Source organism: Mus caroli, unplaced genomic scaffold (assembly GCF_978045245.1).
Source record: "Mus caroli unplaced genomic scaffold, Mus_caroli_1 scaffold_8, whole genome shotgun sequence".
NCBI classification, from domain to species: Eukaryota; Metazoa; Chordata; class Mammalia; order Rodentia; family Muridae; genus Mus; species Mus caroli.
In genome coordinates, this window is record NW_028227263.1 from 65942267 (window position 1) to 65959825 (window position 17559).

The window sequence follows — 17559 nt, forward strand, 5'->3', positions numbered from 1 at the left end:
CGAGGAACCTGGGGTGTGTGTGTGTGACTGGTGATGGAACATTTCCAGAGAGTGGGGCAGGAACAGGATCAACGGTTGACAGCTTTTAGTGTCTGTGAGAGGTCCAAAAATGCACGTTAGATAGTTTGGAACTACTGAGGGGCTTCTAGATGGTCCGGATTGTAAGTAGAAGCCATCAACTGTTTATAGTGAGGGGAAGAGTCCTGAGAATGGGACTTTTACTTTATTATTGTTTTTTTGTTTTGTTTTTTTTTTGTGTTTTTTGTTTTTTGTTTTTGAGGCAGTGTCTCACTCTGTAATCCAGGCTGGTTCAGAATAGAGTTCGGTTGAATACTGGCACTTTAAAAGATCACAAGGGTAAAGAGAAGAGGCATCCTTAATAGGGTCAAGATACCCCCCCCCCCCAAGATCTTGCGAAGAGTACAGATTGTAAAGAGCTGATAACGTGAGCATCGTCATCTCCCAGTTTAAGAGATTGAGCAGTTTTATACTTTAGCACTGCTGGGGAGAACAGAGGCCAGATTGACAGAATGTAGCAGAGAGTAGGAGTGGGAGTCTTTCCTGACAGTGGGTCCTACTTGCTTCCAATAATAACACTCTGGGCCACTTGCAACGGCTCCTTGAAGGAGCCGCGGTGCAGAGGGGGTTAACTCAGCTGTCAGGCGCCTAAAAACGTTTGGATTTCAAGCTGTAGACATTGGCGGCCTTTCAGTCAGAGCCGCAGATAGGGCGACGGCGGAGGAGTGTCGGGACAACGGACCAAGCCGGCCTAGGGACTCGCTTCAGCACCCCGCCTCCTCGCTTCCGCAAGTGGAGATCGAAGCGGGCAGGGGCGGGTCCTGTAATACCGACCACGCCCCTTCCGCTCGCTCGGGGGAGCGCAGCTGGGCGTGGACTCAAGGGCGGGACCTGCGGGGCGGGACCTGCAGGGTGGGGCCGATGGCGCGGGGCGGGGCTCTGAGGACAGCGACAGCCCGCGCACTGGGCAGGAGTTACTGCTGCTACGGTCGCCCGCGTCTTCAAGGTCTCTGCGCTTCCTCACCGGAGACCTGGACTCGGCCGCCATGTCCGCCGCGGAGGAGGTTGATGGCCTGGGTGTGGTCCGGCCGCACTATGGCTGTGAGTGCCCGGGGCTTGGGGGTGCGCGGGCGAGGGACCAAGCTCGAGTTTTCCCAGGGGCTCAGCCGGGCGGGTGCGCGGGGTGGCTTGGGACCGCACGGACCCGGAAGAGCAGCTGGCTGTATGGCTGGTAGCAAGGTTGGCGCCCGAGCCTTCTCGAGCTCCGGAGGCGGCGGGTAGAAACCTGGAGGCCTCAGTCTTCGCTAGGCGCTGCGGCAGGGGAGCCCCACCCAGCTCCTCCACCGGTTAGTTCTACTGAGATTGGGGAAGACGGCCTAGGGTGAGGTGGCAGGAGAACTGACTGTGCAGGGCGTGTCCTGGGCACTGGACCCAGGGGTTCTGCTCGGGCGTGGTGGGAAGGTGCTGCCGGGATTGCTGCCTGCGAGGGTGACCCAGGGCGCAGACCCGCGCAGCCTCAGGCTGGCTGCGAGGTGCAGTTTTAGGCAAGCAGCTTATGCTTTCTGCTGCTGGGTTCTTTCTTTAGCATTTCAAAAGTAAAATTAAAACATAAGCACACCCAAACCGGCTCCCCCCACTTCCTCATTTTCTGTGACTATCCCTGCAACATTAGTAAACTAACCAGCTGTACGTGGGATAGTAGTTACCGAGGGTCCCTTTGAGGCTCAGGTTTAGATTTTTATGTTTTGGGAAAAGTACTTTCTTAAAGGATACTTTAACACATCCAGTTATGCATTGGATAGTGTTATAATGTGTGCCACGTTTGTGAAATTAGGGATGAAAAAGATCAAACCGTGCCTTCAAAGCCTGTCAGAGAAAGACAGGTGTACAGAGGATTGATAATTAGATGAGGGGTTGGGAATTTAGCCCAGTGGTAGAGTGCTTGCTTAGCAAGTGCAAGTCCTCGGCTCCAAGAAAAAAACCAATAAGGTGCAATAAAGATAAACGATGCATGAACTAACTCTACCTGGGTATAAAGAGTAATGGGGGTGAAGAGAAGGGAGTTAACAAGGCCATGGGAACGCAGGTGCTGACTTTTAAACAGAGGCTTGGAGGATGCAGTGTGGGGCAGGGTGAGCAAGACATGACTTTGAGAGGGCAGACACAAACTAAATATGGTATTGGAGAATATAGGGTTACTGTACGTGGACCGATTGGCATCGAAGTGCAGAGGTGGAATTGAAAGGGAGAGGAGAAAAGTAAAAAGGATTTCCTGAAGTAGCCCAGGCTAGAGTGAGAATATCTTTGATTGCCTTCCCAAGAAGTTATCCCTTGGGAGGACAGTGGAGAAGGCAGATGGCTACAAGGTAAAGTCCACAGGCCCTGGAGTCAGGTGGGCTGCAAATGCCCTTGATTAGCCCTCCCGCTGAGTTCTTCCAGCCTCAGTGTCCTCAGCTGTCAAATAGTGGTGATCACAGGATGGGTCTGGGCTAGAGTAGGAGCATGTGTGTAAACTGTGTAGTCCAGGAGCTTTGGTTATGAAGAGAGGGGAGAGTGTGACCAACAAGGATAGACTATAGTTGATACCTCTTGAAGCTACAAGAAAATGTAGTACATATATATTTAAAACACTTAAAATTTTGGTTCCTTGAGAATTTCTTTTTTTTTTTTTTTTTTTTGGTTTTTCGAGACAGGGTTTCTATGTGTAGCCCTGGCTCTCCTGGAGCTCACTTTGTAGACCAGGCTGGCCTCGAACTCAGAAATCCGCCTGCCTCTGCCTCCCGAGTGGAGAATTTCTTTTTTAAAGACTTATTTATTTATTTTATGTATATGAGTACACTGTAGCTGTACAGATGGTTGTGAGCCTTCATGTGGTTGTTGGGAATTGAGTTTTTAGGACCTCTGCTCGCTCTGATCAACCCCTCTCACTCAGGCCCAAAGATTTATTTATTATTATAAATAAGTACACTGTAGCTGTCTTCAGACGCACCAGAAGATCTCATTATGGGTGGTTGTGAGCCACCATGTTGTTGCTGGGATTTGAACTCAGAACCTTCGGAAGAGCAGTCAGTGCTCTTACCCACTGAGCCATCTTGCCAGGCCCACATAGCATGTGGGTTTTGTTTTGTTTTGTTTTTAAGATTTATTTATTTATTCATTTATTTTATGTATGTGAGTACACTGTAGCTGTCTTCAGACACACCAGAAGAGGGCATCAGATCCCATTATAGATAGCTGTGAGCCACCATGTGGTTGCTGGGAACTGAAGTCAGGACCTCTGCAAGAGCAGTCAGTGCTCATGACCACTGAGTCCACTCCTTGAGAATTTCATAATATAAAAAATGAAATGTGATCATATCTATCTCCTATCTCTCCCCTCCAATGATTTATCTGAAACTGTATCTCACTGTATAATTCTGGCTGACCTGAACTTATTGTTTAAGACAGTCTGGCCCTGGACTCAGAAATCTGCCTGCCTCTGCCTTCCAAATGCTTGTGTTATCACACCTGGATCTTTTTCTTTAAGGAAATTCTTTTATGTGTTTGGGTGATTAACCGGCTTGCATAATGTCTGTGCACCATGTGTGTACCTGGTACCTGCAGAGCCCAGAAGAGAATGTCTGATTCTCTGAATCTGGAGTTATAACTCATGAGCCTTCCTGTGGTGTGGGTGCTGGGAATTGAACGTAGGTCCTCTGTAAGAACAGCCAATCCTCTTAACTGCTGAGCCATCTCTCCAGCCCCTAGGCTCTCTAAAATAAAAAAAAAAAACAAAAAAAACACTAAGTGCAGCTAGTGCTGCCCCTGTGTGTATGAGTGTCTTGACTGTCCATCGGGGCATGGGCAGCTAGCTAACTAGTGGCCTCTTTCCCATATGTACATAAAGAAATGATTTTATATGTATGAGTGCATGCATGTATGTATGTGCAGGACATACATACCTGGTGTCCTGGGAGGTCAGAAACAGGGCATTGGATCCCCTTGAACTAGAATTACAGATGCTTGTGAGCAGCCTATAGGTGTTAGAAACCCAGGTCAACAAGTGCTCTTAACTGCTGACATGTCTCTACGACGACCCCTTACCACCACCACCCCCCACATATATAATATATAATATATATATGTGTGTGTGTGTGTGTGTATGGTAAGATGAATGTAGTTGAAACCATATGGTTTGTTTTTAGGAAAATCATTTGTAGTGCCCCTGGCTACCCATATATCCGCCTGTTAGCCTGCCTTTCTAGGTGACTAGCAGCAATTTGATGGCTGTGGCCCTCATTTATTGCTGAGGGAAGTTACAGAGCTTGGTGTTTACACTCTTTCCTTTTTGTTGTAGCTGTCCTGGATAATGAGAGGCTCACTGCAGAGGAGATGGATGAGCGGAGACGGCAGAACGTGGCCTATGAGTACCTTTGTCATTTGGAAGAAGCTAAGAGGTACAGAGGGACTAATTGGAGAGTGGACTGGGAGAAGGAGCTGATGTGCTGTGCCTTTAAAAGAGTTGTTGTTATTTCTGTGTATGTTTTTTGGTATCCATGTACGGCTGCCAGTGAAGGTTAGAAGGCGTTAGATCTTCCTGGGGCTGGAGTTAACAGTCACCTGATGTGGGTGCTGGCAGCCCAGCTCTGGTACTCTGAAAGAGCAGCAAGTGTTCCTAACTGCCGAGCCGTCTACCCAGCCTCCACAGGTAGCTCTCTGTGTGCATTATGTTTTAGGTAAGAGTGTTGGAGGCTGGCAGCTGAGAGGGTAAGTAGGTAGGATAAGTGTAGAGTGTTTATTCATGGGAACAAGTGGGCCATGGTGGGTTATGATGAAACACTGTGTCGAACACTTGTGCCTGCTGAAAAGATTTCCACAGTTGTGTTTTTCAGCCTTTCTGTTTATAGTGGTTGTTTTGGGTACTGCCAGCTGTCAGAAATAACACTTTAAGTTAGGGTTTGATGTTCTTGATCTTCTCAATGGTTCCTAATTCTTTACAGGTTTTGGTTTGTGTATTGAGCCCCATCTCCTGGTGACTCATGGAGTGGGTATTTGGTTTAGGGGGCTGATAAGGGTGGATCTGAAAGGGGCTGAGGATACACCTGAGTGGTAAAGTACTTGTTGAGTGCTCAAGGTCCTGGGAGACACCCAGTGCCAGAAGAACACTGCAGAACCTTCTTACGAGGGTCGTGCCGTAGCTATAGATCTGTCCACCGGCAGCATGGCGAGGCCTTTCAGCAAACTCAATGCTGCCACACATTTTTTTTTTTTTTTTGAGATGGGATCTCAGCCCTAGGCTGGCCTCAAACTCATTCTGTTGCTGAGGCTTCTCTGGTCCTCCCACCAGCACCTCCCAAGTGCTGAGATTACAGGCATGCGCCGCCACACCCATCTCCTCTGCATTCTTTATGAAGAGGACACTCAGCTGCTGTTTATCTTCTTCAGATATCTCAAGACCTTGTGATCTTAATTTTAGGGTGTCAGTTTGCTATCAGTGGTTCCTTTTGTTGTGTTGCTTACATTTCTTTGCAAGGTTCCAGAGCAGATAAACACAATTATAGGTCGTGTACACTGAAGAATAATGGGAGATAATTGTCATCCAGGTTTAGTGAAAACCAGGGATGTTTCAGATGATTAAAAGAGTGGAGATTTGATTTGATTGTCAAGAGCTTGCGAGGAAAGTTGGCAATAAAAACGAGCTCCTGAGCCCAGGAAGCTTCAGAGCTCCCCTTTCTCTAAAAATGACAAAAACTGCCCCGATATGGTCCCCTCGGTGCCCCACCCTGGACTCTTTATAAGACTGAAGTAGCGGCTTCCCTGGAACTGGAGTTGAAGGAGATTGTGGGCCACCTAGGAGTTCCTAGGTGCTAGAATGGGACCTGGCTCTTAACTCCAGAGCCATCTTTTCTGTCCCCTATTTGTCTTCTTGAATCTCAGCTGCCTCTCTGAGTTTAAAGCCTTTTCAGAAAGTCAGAGAAAGATATTAGTGGTAAGGTAGGTGAGGATTATCGATAATGACACTAGTCTTCCCCAGCTGTCACCACCACTGCCACCACCTCCTCCTCTTCCTACTTCCTCTTCCTCTTTTTCCTCCTCTTTTTCCTCCTCTTTTTCCTTCTCCTTTCTCCTCTTCCTCTTCTTTCTTCCTCCCGTATCCTTCTCTCTCTCTCTCTCTCTTTTTTTTTTTTTCAAGACAGGGTTTCTCTGTGAAGCCTTGGCTGTCCTAGAACTCACTTTGTAGACCAGGCTGCCTTCGAACTCAGAGATCCACCTGCTTCCGACTCCTGAGTGCTGGGATGAAAGTTGTGTACCAGCACTGCCCAGCTGACACTTGTCTTCGAAATGGAAGCTTAGTACGATGGTTTTGGTAGTGCCCAGGGATGAGGCATACAGAGCAGTTGCTGCCCCTCCGAGCTGCTTTCCCCACGTGATGGCAAATGGAATTGCAGGGAGCAAGAGAAGAAGGTACTGTGAGAAAAGGGACATTTTCTCCTAGGAAGTTTGTAAGGGGATACAAACACTAAGTCCTCTGCCACTTAAATTGTGAACTTCTCCTTGTGGAAGGTCAAGGAATTTGTAAGCTGCAGCTGGTCTCAGAAGCCATCTTGTGTGCTCCCCTGAGCCATCAGGAATGAGAAGGAAGACATCAGCTTGCTGAGTCCTTCTCCTACCTATAAGAGTTTTACTTTTCCAGAAGTGCTTGAGGTTTTGAGCCTTGTGCAGGGCTCCATTCCTAACACAAAGTCAACTTCTGTCCCGACTAGCCACCTCATTTCAGTGAGGAAACCAAGGCCTGAGCTTTCTTAGCCTACTTGTAGCTTCTCTTTTAGGGGGAGGGGTCATGTAGCCCAGGCTGGCCTGGAGTTCACAATGTAGCTGAGGATGACAGAGCCATGAGCCTGGTGCCAAGGTTGTCTGCCACCACACCTGGCATAGTTTCCCATAGTTTCCTGGCTAAGGAATGTTCATTGTTTGCGCAGTGGTCCTCAACTGGGTATGTGGTATGTGCATTAGAATCTCTTGCGAAAGTTTTTACAAATGCGGATAATCTGGGTTTTACTGCTGAACACTTCAGTAAGTGTCCTACCGCTGAGCCATACCCCAGCTTCATACCTAAATATTTCAAATGCCTTAAGTGGTTGAGATCGGCTTTCTTACCCTAGTTGAGAAGTAGGATATTCGTACTTTTAACACGTTTAAATTTTCTTTGAATGGTTTTAGACTCTAACCTCTTAGGGAGTTAATGATGCTCTTAACACTTTCTTTTCGGGTGCAGTGCTGGCAACATTTTATTTGTAGTACGTTAGAGCATGTCCTTCCTGACAGGCGAGTTTTCCGGGATAGAAAAGTAGCCCGATTATACAACCTATCGAGAGACCACTAGTCCCTGAAGGATTTTTCACTTGGTTGTTTACATTAGGCAGTAAAGATGTTTATGATATTCTTATTTACTTCCTTCTTTACTTAAAGCTCTGGGCATAATAGCTGTGTATTGCCTTGTTATATTCTGGCAATGTGGAAATGTTGCCTGGTTTATTTTGGGGAGTAAATGGTATCAAATTTGGATTCTGTACTGTTCTCCCTGCCCCCCCCCCAAACATTCAACAGCCACCTCTGATTAGAAAATCAGTTATGGAAGTATCTAAGTTGTGACTAGAGAGAGTGGAGAAACCTGGCAATGTTATATGGTGGGAGTAGTATTTCTACCGTCGCCTAACATGATGCCTGCCAGCCAGTCCGCATCAGCCAGGATCCTCTCCCTGCCCCGTGCCTCACCTGGGCAGCTGGGTGGTGTCTGTGTGCTCCCGGGGCTCATTTTCCCTCAAGCAAAAGCCCAGGTGGCCTTGTTGGATTGGCCTGGTCCTATTTCCTCCCAAGTTGGAGGAGCCCCAAGGTCTGGAGTTTACATCAACTTGGAGGCCAGGAATAAAGATGAGAGAGATCCAGGGGAGAAAGGCTCCCTCGTACTTCTATTTATAACACCTCTGCCCCTCCTGCTGGAGGCTCTACCTTTAGTACAGAGGCGCTATTGTGTATCCTGAGGCTCTCTTTCTCCTGTACCTTTCACAGAGTTTGTTCTTGGGGAAATGAGGAGTTTAGAGAACGAGACTGAATGCATGGAGACTGTTGTGTATCTGTGTGTCTGTGTGTAGAGAGAGTAGAGGATGCTGCAGGTATGGGTTTGTGTTCGTAGTTTCCCAGAAGGTTAAGTGAGGACATTAAGTGTGAGTTTTAGAAAACTATATACTGGGAATGGGTGAGACTCTAATGTAGAGATTTCTGCTTTATTGTTTGAAAAGTGGCTTCAGTATGGAAATTAAACTGATGCTCTAATAAAATATTTTAGGATGCCAAGATATAGCAGAGCAAAGGCTGTCAAGGGATGCTCTTTAGCGCTTACACTTATTTCCTTACTTATTTATGTGTGTATTTATGGTTCTTCCGATTGGGCTTGACGTTTATTTTAGCTAAGGAGTAGCTGTATGAGAAAGGGATGCCATTTCATCTGTTGACGGAGGTGGCATTGACCTGTGAGGTATGTAGGTACTCGGGTCTTGAGAATGTAACAGAGAAGAATCAAAGGTGGCTTAGGGAGAAAAAGAGGAGGAGGCAAGAGAGAATGTACTGGGTAAACCAGAGGAGTCGGAGAGCATGAGGGGCACTGCAGGCAAAGGAAGCGTCAGTTAGGGTAACGGTCACACAGTTCATTCTATACTCATCAGTCATCGATTTAGTCATGTCTTTCCGGGCCTTTCTGGTGGATCCCTTTGAGTCTTCCCTGGGCTACCTTCTTCCTGAGCACCCACAGCCTAGCTTACAGGGTGAGGACACTCCCCCAACTCCCCCTATAGAAAGGCAAGTACAGGCTGTGGCTGGTTGGAGATTGTCCGAGACTACATGATATTAACAAGAGCTTAGCATTAACTGGAAGCCCTTTACTTCACTTGAGGGAAACTGGAGAGGTATTTTGGAAAGAAAACAGCTTTTGAAAACAGATTCCCTTTTGTGTGTACATCTTTGCTGTTGGCATAGAACATTTTCTGGGTTTGGCCTTTTGAGATGCCTCTCCAGAATGGTATTAGAATTCCAGAAACATCTGGATATTTCCCAGGTCAGACTCTGATTTTGAAAACAGAAGTTAGGATATTTAATTTAGGCAAAATCCCTAAGTGTATAGGCAAGGTCCCTAGGAAAACCAGCATGCCTACCAGCTTTTGGAATTCTAAGATGGAGAAGTTCAGCTTAAGGGTGAAGGAAGAAGCAGTTGTGCTACTCACAGTAACAGTGTTACTCACAGGGTAACAGTGTTACTCACAGGGCAACAGTGCTACTCACAGTAACAGTGTTACTCACAGTAACAGTGTTACAGGGTAACAGCGCTACTCACAGTAACAGTGTTACTCATACAGCAACAGTGCTACTCACAGTAACAGTGTTACTCACAATAACAGCACTGCTCACAGTAACAGCGCTACTCACAGGGTAACAGCGCTACTCACAGTAACAGTGTTACAGTAACAGTGTTACTCACAGGGTACCAGTGCTACTCACAGTAACAGTGTTACTCATACAGCAACAGCACTACTTACATAGTAACAGTGCTACGCATACAGCAACAGCGCTACTCACATAGTAACAGTGCTATTCACAGCGACTCACATAGCAACAGCGCTACTAATGTGAGTTTTCTTTCCTAGTATAACTGTCTGCCACTTTTACCAGAGTCCATTGTAAACTTTACAGATGTGAAACTGAGGCAGGTGATGTGTCACAGGCTTCAGTCCTAGCACTGGGGATGGATGCAGGAGGAACAGATAGGCAAATCTTTGAGTTTGAGGCCAGCCTAGTCTACACAGTGAAATCCAGGCCAGCCAGGGCAATAAAGAGACTTTGTCTTCTTAAAAAAAAAGGTGAAGCTGGGGCTGGAGAATGGTTTAATGGTTACAGGGATTAAAGAACACTTAAGTTCAGATCCTCAGAAAAATGCCAGGTGGGTATGGCCTGTCTGTAATTCCAGCCCCAGAAAACAGTCGAACACTAGCCATCTTCTCAAGCTCTGGGTTTGATTGAGAGACCCTGCCTCAATGAATAAGGTAGAAGAGTGATGTCGGATGATGATTCCTGTGACAAACCTTAGGCTTCCATGTTCACAAATACATATGTGCATGTGGCCCCATATGTGTATACATACATAAAGAGAAATATGCATATGCATACACACACACACACAAATTGGAAAAAAAATACAAACTGTGAAGCTGTCTGGGTAGCTGGAGTTGTAACTCCAGCCTTTGGGAGGATTAGGAATAAGAGTCACTGTCAGCACCATCATCTCCAGCGTGAGCCACAGGAGACTCAGAGAAATATGGAGCCGGGTGGCATGTGACCTGAGCCCTCAGGGAGGCTGAGGCAGGAAGATCCTGAGTTTGAGGGCAGCCTAGACTACTAGCTAGGTTCTGTCTAAACAAAACAACACAGAAGGCTTGTGGGGTTGTGCACGCTTACCTAACCTCAGGATTTGGAGACTGAGGCAGGAAGATTAAGAATTTGAGATCAGCATGGGCTTCAAAGTGAGACCTGCCTCAAAAAAAAAAAAAAAAAAAAAAACCAAACCAACCAACCAACCAACCAAACCAGAGCAAAGTGAAACAATTTTAAAAGTCTCTGGTATGGTGGTATAGCAGTCCAGTACCTAGTTAGTAGTTACTGACACTGCTAAGAAAGCCACAGCTGCCCCCATGTTACTCACAAGTGCATAAAGCACACTGAGAAAGCCTGAAACTCCTTGGAGTCTTGGCTGTTGAGGTAACTGGGCCATGGAGAAGAATGTTGAGCTGCTTGGGTGAACTGGAAAATATTGGGATTGAGTTTGAGCAGGTATAGGCTTTGATTCCGGCTTTACAAGCTGTTGAACCCCAGGCAGTGAGCTGCGTGACTCTGCAGAGGGAAAAAACTTACAGGGTTGCTATGGGAGTCAAGTAGTAGCCCCGAGAGATACAGAAAACACTCAACAAATGCATTTTTAAGAGATTTACTTCTTTTAGTTTCTTTTACATGAGGGTTTTGCCTGCCCATACTTGCATGTGGGTGCTGGGAATTTTAAACCCACATCTGCAGGAGCCTCTGAACCATCATGTCAGGCCCAGTGGATACATTCTTTAACCTGATCTGTGGCCAAAGGGAGATGTAAGGATGGAGGGATAAGACACGTTAAGCACGTTCTACCAAGTATGTAGCCTAGGTTGCTATGAATGTGGCCCAACACATTCGGGCACAATCTTATCACAGTGGTGGAAGTTAGACACTCCTGTAAGGTTGAGAGCCTTCGTTTCCACTGGAGACTTAAGTAATTTTTGGAGAGGAAACTCAATCACAGAGAAGAGTGGAGGTGGAGGGAGTAAGGAGGCTGCCCTTTTATTGACTACTGTTCTGCTGTATCTAGCGTCCCTTTACACTAAGATAGCAATAAGGGACGGCCGGCATTGAGGGATGCGCTGTGTTGAGTGCATAGTTTTAGGTAGCTGTATCATAAGTTCAACATTTTAAAAAGATTCAGTTTACTTATTTATTTTTTTTTTAAAGATTTATTTATTATATATAAGTACACTGTAGCTGTCTTCAGACACTCCAGAAGAGGGCGCCAGATCTAGTTGTGGATGGTTGTGAGCCACCATGTGGTTGCTGGGATTTGAACTCTGGACCTTCGGAAGAGCAGTCAGGTGCTCTTACCCACTGAGCCATCTCACCAGATCCTCAGTTTATTTTTTTAGACATGTGCACATGCGTGGTGGGGAGGTCAGATGAGGGAGTTGAACCTCCTGGAGCTGAACTTGTAGGTACTTGTGAGCCTCCTGTGTAGGAGCTGGGAACTGAACGCATGTCCTTTCTAAGAGCCATTGAGCCATCTCTCCAGCACCACAAATTCCAAAATTTCTCACTGTTTTTAACATCTATATAAAATTTATTTAGATTTATGCCAATTTAAAACATTGCTTTGACTATTGGCTACTAAGCTGAACATTTTGCTACGTTTTTGTCTATAGTTTTATTTTTATATCCAGATTTTCTGTTGTTGTCTGCTTATCTTCTATGTCGTCTACTTATCTTTAGGTTAACTTTTGTAAGCTCTCCGGTAGTGTGTCTGTGTGCACGTACATGTGTGTGTACGTGAGTGTATGCACATGTTTTTGTGGGTGAGAGTGCACATATGCTCATAGATGTGGAAGCCAGGAGACAACTCCAGGTGTCAATTCCTCAGGCAAATATCCACTCTTTTTGAGACAAGGTCTCATTGTCCTGAGGTTGTGTCAAGTAAGGCTAGCCCTGAGATTACAAGCTGCTGCTATGCCTGGCTTTTCCCTTAGGTTCTGGGTTTGACTCAGCTCTTCAGTTTGTAGTGAACGCCTTCCTGCTCTGCTTCCCTGTGCTCTGATCACAGGTATACTCGGCCTGCTAACTTCTCTGTGATTTAATAACTTTACTTAAGATTTTCTTTAAACATCATGGTGTTTCAGAACCTCCCCCCCCTCCCCCTTGCAGAGATGTGGGTGCGTGTGTGTGTGTGTGTGTGTGAGACCTGGCCTAGCTCTGGACTTGCCTGTCATGGTGAGTTAAGGACTTCTCTCGACTGCCCAGCACTTCACTTGCTTTGTCCTTTCTTACTGAGAAACTGCAGCAGTTTTATTTTGGCTCCTTCTCAAGAACTGTGACTTGTTTATTTTTTTACTTTTATAGACTTTTTGTTCCTTTCTGATTGGCATTGTGTTAGCAGTTTTGTCTGTAATGTGGACTTTTCAGTGGGCCTCTTTTAGATGTGTATGTGTGAGAGACAGGCACCTTACTTCCAAGTCAGTCCTCAGTCAGACTCTTTTTCATTTATAATATATCTTAAAAGCTTTCCACCTCCCCTTTTTATTTCTTTTTTAAAATTTATTTTATTTGTTTACATACCAAGTGTTGCCCTCTCTTTTATTTCTTAAAATTAATTTTCAAGTTAGCACACACGGTAATGGGGTCATTGTCTGTTGTCATCTTCCTGCAGATGTGTCATTATATTTTGTTTTTCCACGTGCCCTCTGCCCTTCTCCTGGCTGGTCCCTTCTTGCAATATCTTTTTGTTTATTTTAGCTCTAGGAAATTATCCATTTTACCTTTAATAATTGCTTCTGATTCATTAGTTCTGTCTTGAGGGTGAGCTGCACAATCTCTTTATGGCTTCTCTTCATTTCATTTGTTTATGTAAAGTCATAGCAACCAAGTTGTGGCGTAAATCATCTGCAGTGGTCATCCTAGCTGTGTGCTCTGCTGTCTGTTTGCTGCTGGCTTGGTTTAGTTCTCTCTGGTTCTGTTGTCTGACTTCTTAGAACATTCATTTTGACCTGTAAAGTCTTTCTATTCTTCTTGTTAGTAGTTGAGAGGGCCTTCATTAGTTCATGAAGAGCAGAGGGGTACATAGCAGTCCCCCCCAGAGGTGGAGAAAAGCAGGCTCATGGGAGACGTGGGTTTGACATTTTACAGTTCTCCTTACAGACAGTGTGGAGGTGGACGTGACCACACACCAGTGTTAACCCGGCGGCTGAGTGTACAGACTGTTGACCAGTCAAGATTGAGAAAGTCTTTGAGAGCTAAGCAGCCTGTTCATTTGACCTAATTTGGTATATATTTCTCCTGGATTTAGAGATCAAAGCAGTAATTGTGCTCATGTATTTTAAACCCCAGGGAGACAAAATGGTGAAAATGTATTTGAAGTCTTGAGTTAGCTTATTCTAGGAATTTCATTTCCTGGTCTTGCTGGGTGATCTGTTTCTGATTCTGTATAATTTCTTCTGCTTCACTGTGTACTGGTTTGGGGATACCTGTTGGTAGATAGCAGGGCCAGTTTTGAGTACTAGTAAATGATGTGATATTAGATGGACCTCTGGTTGCTTCTAATTGGAGTTGCCTAAAATAACCCTGTGACAAGTATTTGTGTAAATAAAGTGCTGGTAGGCAATATGAGACCTTCAGGAAGTGATTCATATCACTCTGCTGTTTGTTTAATTTGGGACTCTGTTGCTTAGAGACCATATCTTTGAGGAGGCTGAGTGTGAAATACTAGCTGAATGCCAAGGGCCAGGGGCTACCTGATCAAATTAATCACAGCCCTGCTTCTTCACTTTAGTTTTAGAAGGAACCTTATAGTGGCTTGGCAGTGTTTTTAATACAAAAATGTAAACATATAAATGAAGGATCTGGCTAATGATTTAATTTGAAATGTAAATATTGGAGCCGGGCGTGGTGGCGCACGCCTTTAATCCCAGCACTCGGGCCTTTAATCCCAGCACTCGCGAGGCAGAGGCAGGCGGATTTCTGAGTTCGAGGCCAGCCTGGTCTACAAAGTGAGTTCCAGGACAGCCAGGGCTACACAGAGAAACCCTGTCTCAAAAAACCAAAAAAAAAAAAAAGAAATGTAAATATTTACTTAAATTTTAATTTTCAGGAAACATTTTTTTGGATAGAATTGGTTATTTCTACCAGGCATTATATTATATATATGAAATTTAATTCATTTTGTGTAAGACAGCTAAAAGAAAACAAGATCCCATGAAACCCAGATCCCCTGCCATTTGCAACAATACGAAATTCTCCCCGTGTGTCCCAAAGTCAGTGACTTCCTCTTGCTTGCTCTCCTCTCCCTTGTGGTCATCTGTACCATTTCATGAGCCCTTTCTCTGTGTCTGCAGTGCACTGAGCACTTTACACACTGACCTAGTTAGCTCTCTGGATGCCCCGGGAGGGGCTTGTTATGTTCATTCAGCAGATAAGACAGCAGAGCTCAGAGAAGCTAATCCCTCATGTAGTGGATTTGCAGTTTACCAGAACTCCGAAGCCCTTGCTCTGTACCACATGCCTTCACTGCTTCGATGTGGCTGGTATCTGTATAAATACCAACAACAGTTGTCACTATCACTAAGTACACTGAATGATGATGACACTTAAATGGAACCTCACTGTGACGAAGGCATGGAATTCAAAACACGGGTTCCAAGGCTACTTAACTGTCTGCGTAACTCAGGCCTAGGTGTGTGTCGCACCAACTATTGCCAGTGCTCCTGACCTCTGCAGACATGGAAGGGGCAGCAGTAAGGTCGAGGTTCCAGACAACTGGTGTCAGCTGTCACATGGCCGAGGACTGGAGCTGTGTCTGCTCATTAAAGTCTCATCCACCCTCTAATGTCCAGTTTGTCTTTTGGTTTGTTTTAGATATTGAGAACTGAACTGAGAGTCTCACACATGCTGGGCAGATTACCTGCTGCTAAAGCACACCCCAAACCCCAGTGATTAGAAAAGACAGTTTGAAGCAGGGTCTGCTTAAGTCGTCTGGGCTAGCTTCTGGTTTTAGTCTTGCTGTGGTTCAGGACTAGGTTGGGTTTACAGGCATGGTCCACCACACCCATTTCGTCACATATTTGTGCTTTTAACTGGATTGTTGGGCTATTCCTCACCGTTTTTTTCCTACGTCCTAACCTGGTCTCTGCCTTTGGGTTTAGCTTTTGTCCCACCAGACTGTCCTTTGCTAAATAGTGACCTCATGCAGACGGGAGTGGCAAGTTGGATTGGAAATTGCCTTACATCGTTTTGGCAAGAGCTGTGTTTGGGGGGTGTGGGTGGAGGAAGGACTTGTCTGAAGGCCTCTATTTCTTCTTTACTGAGAATGCTTTCCTGTTGACTCACTGGAAATCATAACGAAAAGCAGAGGAACACTGGAGAGGCAGCTGCTAGCCCAGGGCTGTGCTGCTGTTGGGGCAGCTGCTGAGGGCCTGGGGAGACACCAGGCGCCAAGATTGGTGAGATTTTTGAGGAGAGAAAGTAGAAGGGGATTCTGGTATTATTGTGAAAGGTAATTTTTCAAAAAGTATAGTTATGGCCCAGATTGAACTTTTCTTTTCTAATTCAAAACCAGAGCATGCATGGCTGTGGTGCATAATCAGAGGGCATGGGAGATCCAGAGAAGAAAGAGCCCACCTGTCTCCTCGGTCCTGTTCTCCCACCCTGTGCCATCTTTTCCAGTTAGATGGCTGTTAGCATTGCCCCCTGTGTATGCCATATGTATTATAAATATTTATTCCACGTTACCCTTTACACTTTTATTTTTTGTAAGGTGTTTATAGTAATAGCATCTTAAGACATGTTTGAATTTATTAATCTTATATTTTAGCTTCTGAAGTCCTCTTCAGGCCATTTTCATACAGCCCTAGTATATATGAAATTATAGAAAATCATTTGAGTTTGGAGAGATGGCTAAACAGTTAAGAGCACTAATTGTTCTTCCATAGGACCTGAATTTGATTCCTGGCACCCATACTGGGTGGCTCATAGTTGTCTTAATTCTACTTTCCTGGGCATGACTCCTTTGTCCTCTTAGATGCCTGTAATGATCTTGCCCATGTGTGCACACATGTGTGAGCACATGTACTTCACAATTAATGAAGGCAATTAATGAAGGCAAAATAATAGCAAAAAGAAAAAAAAAAGGAGGGGGACGTTATTCAATGTAGCCATGTTGGGAAGGGAGACAAAGAAAGCTAGCACCATGGTTCCTAAAGTCCGTCCTCAAAGGGACTGCCCTAAAGGTAGGAAGCAAGATACATAACTAAGCAGTCCAATAAGATGTGGTCCAGCCCACCATCTCAGCTCCAAGCCTCCTGCAGGATCATCTGAGGGGGCCAAATATTTTTCCTGGAAACATGTGGATGCCTCCAGGGTGGCATTGTCTCCTCTCTTAGCAGGAGTCCTGAGAACTCTCCAGTTTCTTGGGGTCCATTCTTTCAGTAGTCTGACAGCCAAAGAGGGAGCACACACCTCTCTTTAAGAGCATATCCTGCTAAACAGGTTCATTACATACTCATACATACACACAACTAAAAATTACCCAAAACTAAGTCTTAAAAATGCTCCCTATGGTTTTCTCCCCTTCTCCCTTCAGTAGTGGAGCTTGAACGCAGGGCCTCGACGATGCTCGGCAAGTATTCTGCTCGGCTTTACTTCCAGGCCAGCCACTGCCTAATAGTGTTTTAAAATATTTATATACATGTATATGTAGCACCACTTAATATTTACATCTGTATTATAATATATTAAATATGAATATATATAATACATATACATACACACATGTAACATGTAAGTGATAAAACTGGACATGTGTACATATGTGTACACACATATATGTAGAGTTTTAACATTTCATTTAACTCTTTGATTCATTTAGGATTTTGGCATGAGGACTTGGGTAGATATCTTATATCTTATTTATTTTGTTTTGTTTGAGGCTTGGTCTCACTATGTAGCCCTGGGTGGCCTAAAACTAACTCACTGTGTGGACCAGGTTAGCCTTGCACTCAGAGATTCACCTGCCTCTGCCTCCTGAATGCTGAGATCAACAGTGTGCACCCGCCTTTGATCCCAACATATCCAACATGTGTATTTTATTCTGTTCTTGTTCAGACTTTTGGATAATATCTTCAATTTTGTGCATCACTAATAGCTGTCTTAATAAATAGGCAGAGGAATGTGCTATAT

General features: G+C 45.1%; 1 protein-coding gene across 1 annotated transcript in view; it reads left to right on the forward strand.

Moving 5' to 3' along the window:
• The first annotated feature begins 956 nt into the window (after positions 1 to 956).
• Iqgap1 (IQ motif containing GTPase activating protein 1) overlaps positions 957 to 17559 on the forward strand; it is a 92804-nt gene continuing 76201 nt past the window's right edge. Inside the window, exons 1-2 of the mRNA XM_021168910.2 lie at positions 957 to 1119; positions 4355 to 4454. Coding sequence (XP_021024569.1) covers positions 1065 to 1119; positions 4355 to 4454 — 155 coding nt within the window. The 5' untranslated portion in view covers positions 957 to 1064. The remainder of the gene's footprint in view (positions 1120 to 4354; positions 4455 to 17559) is intronic.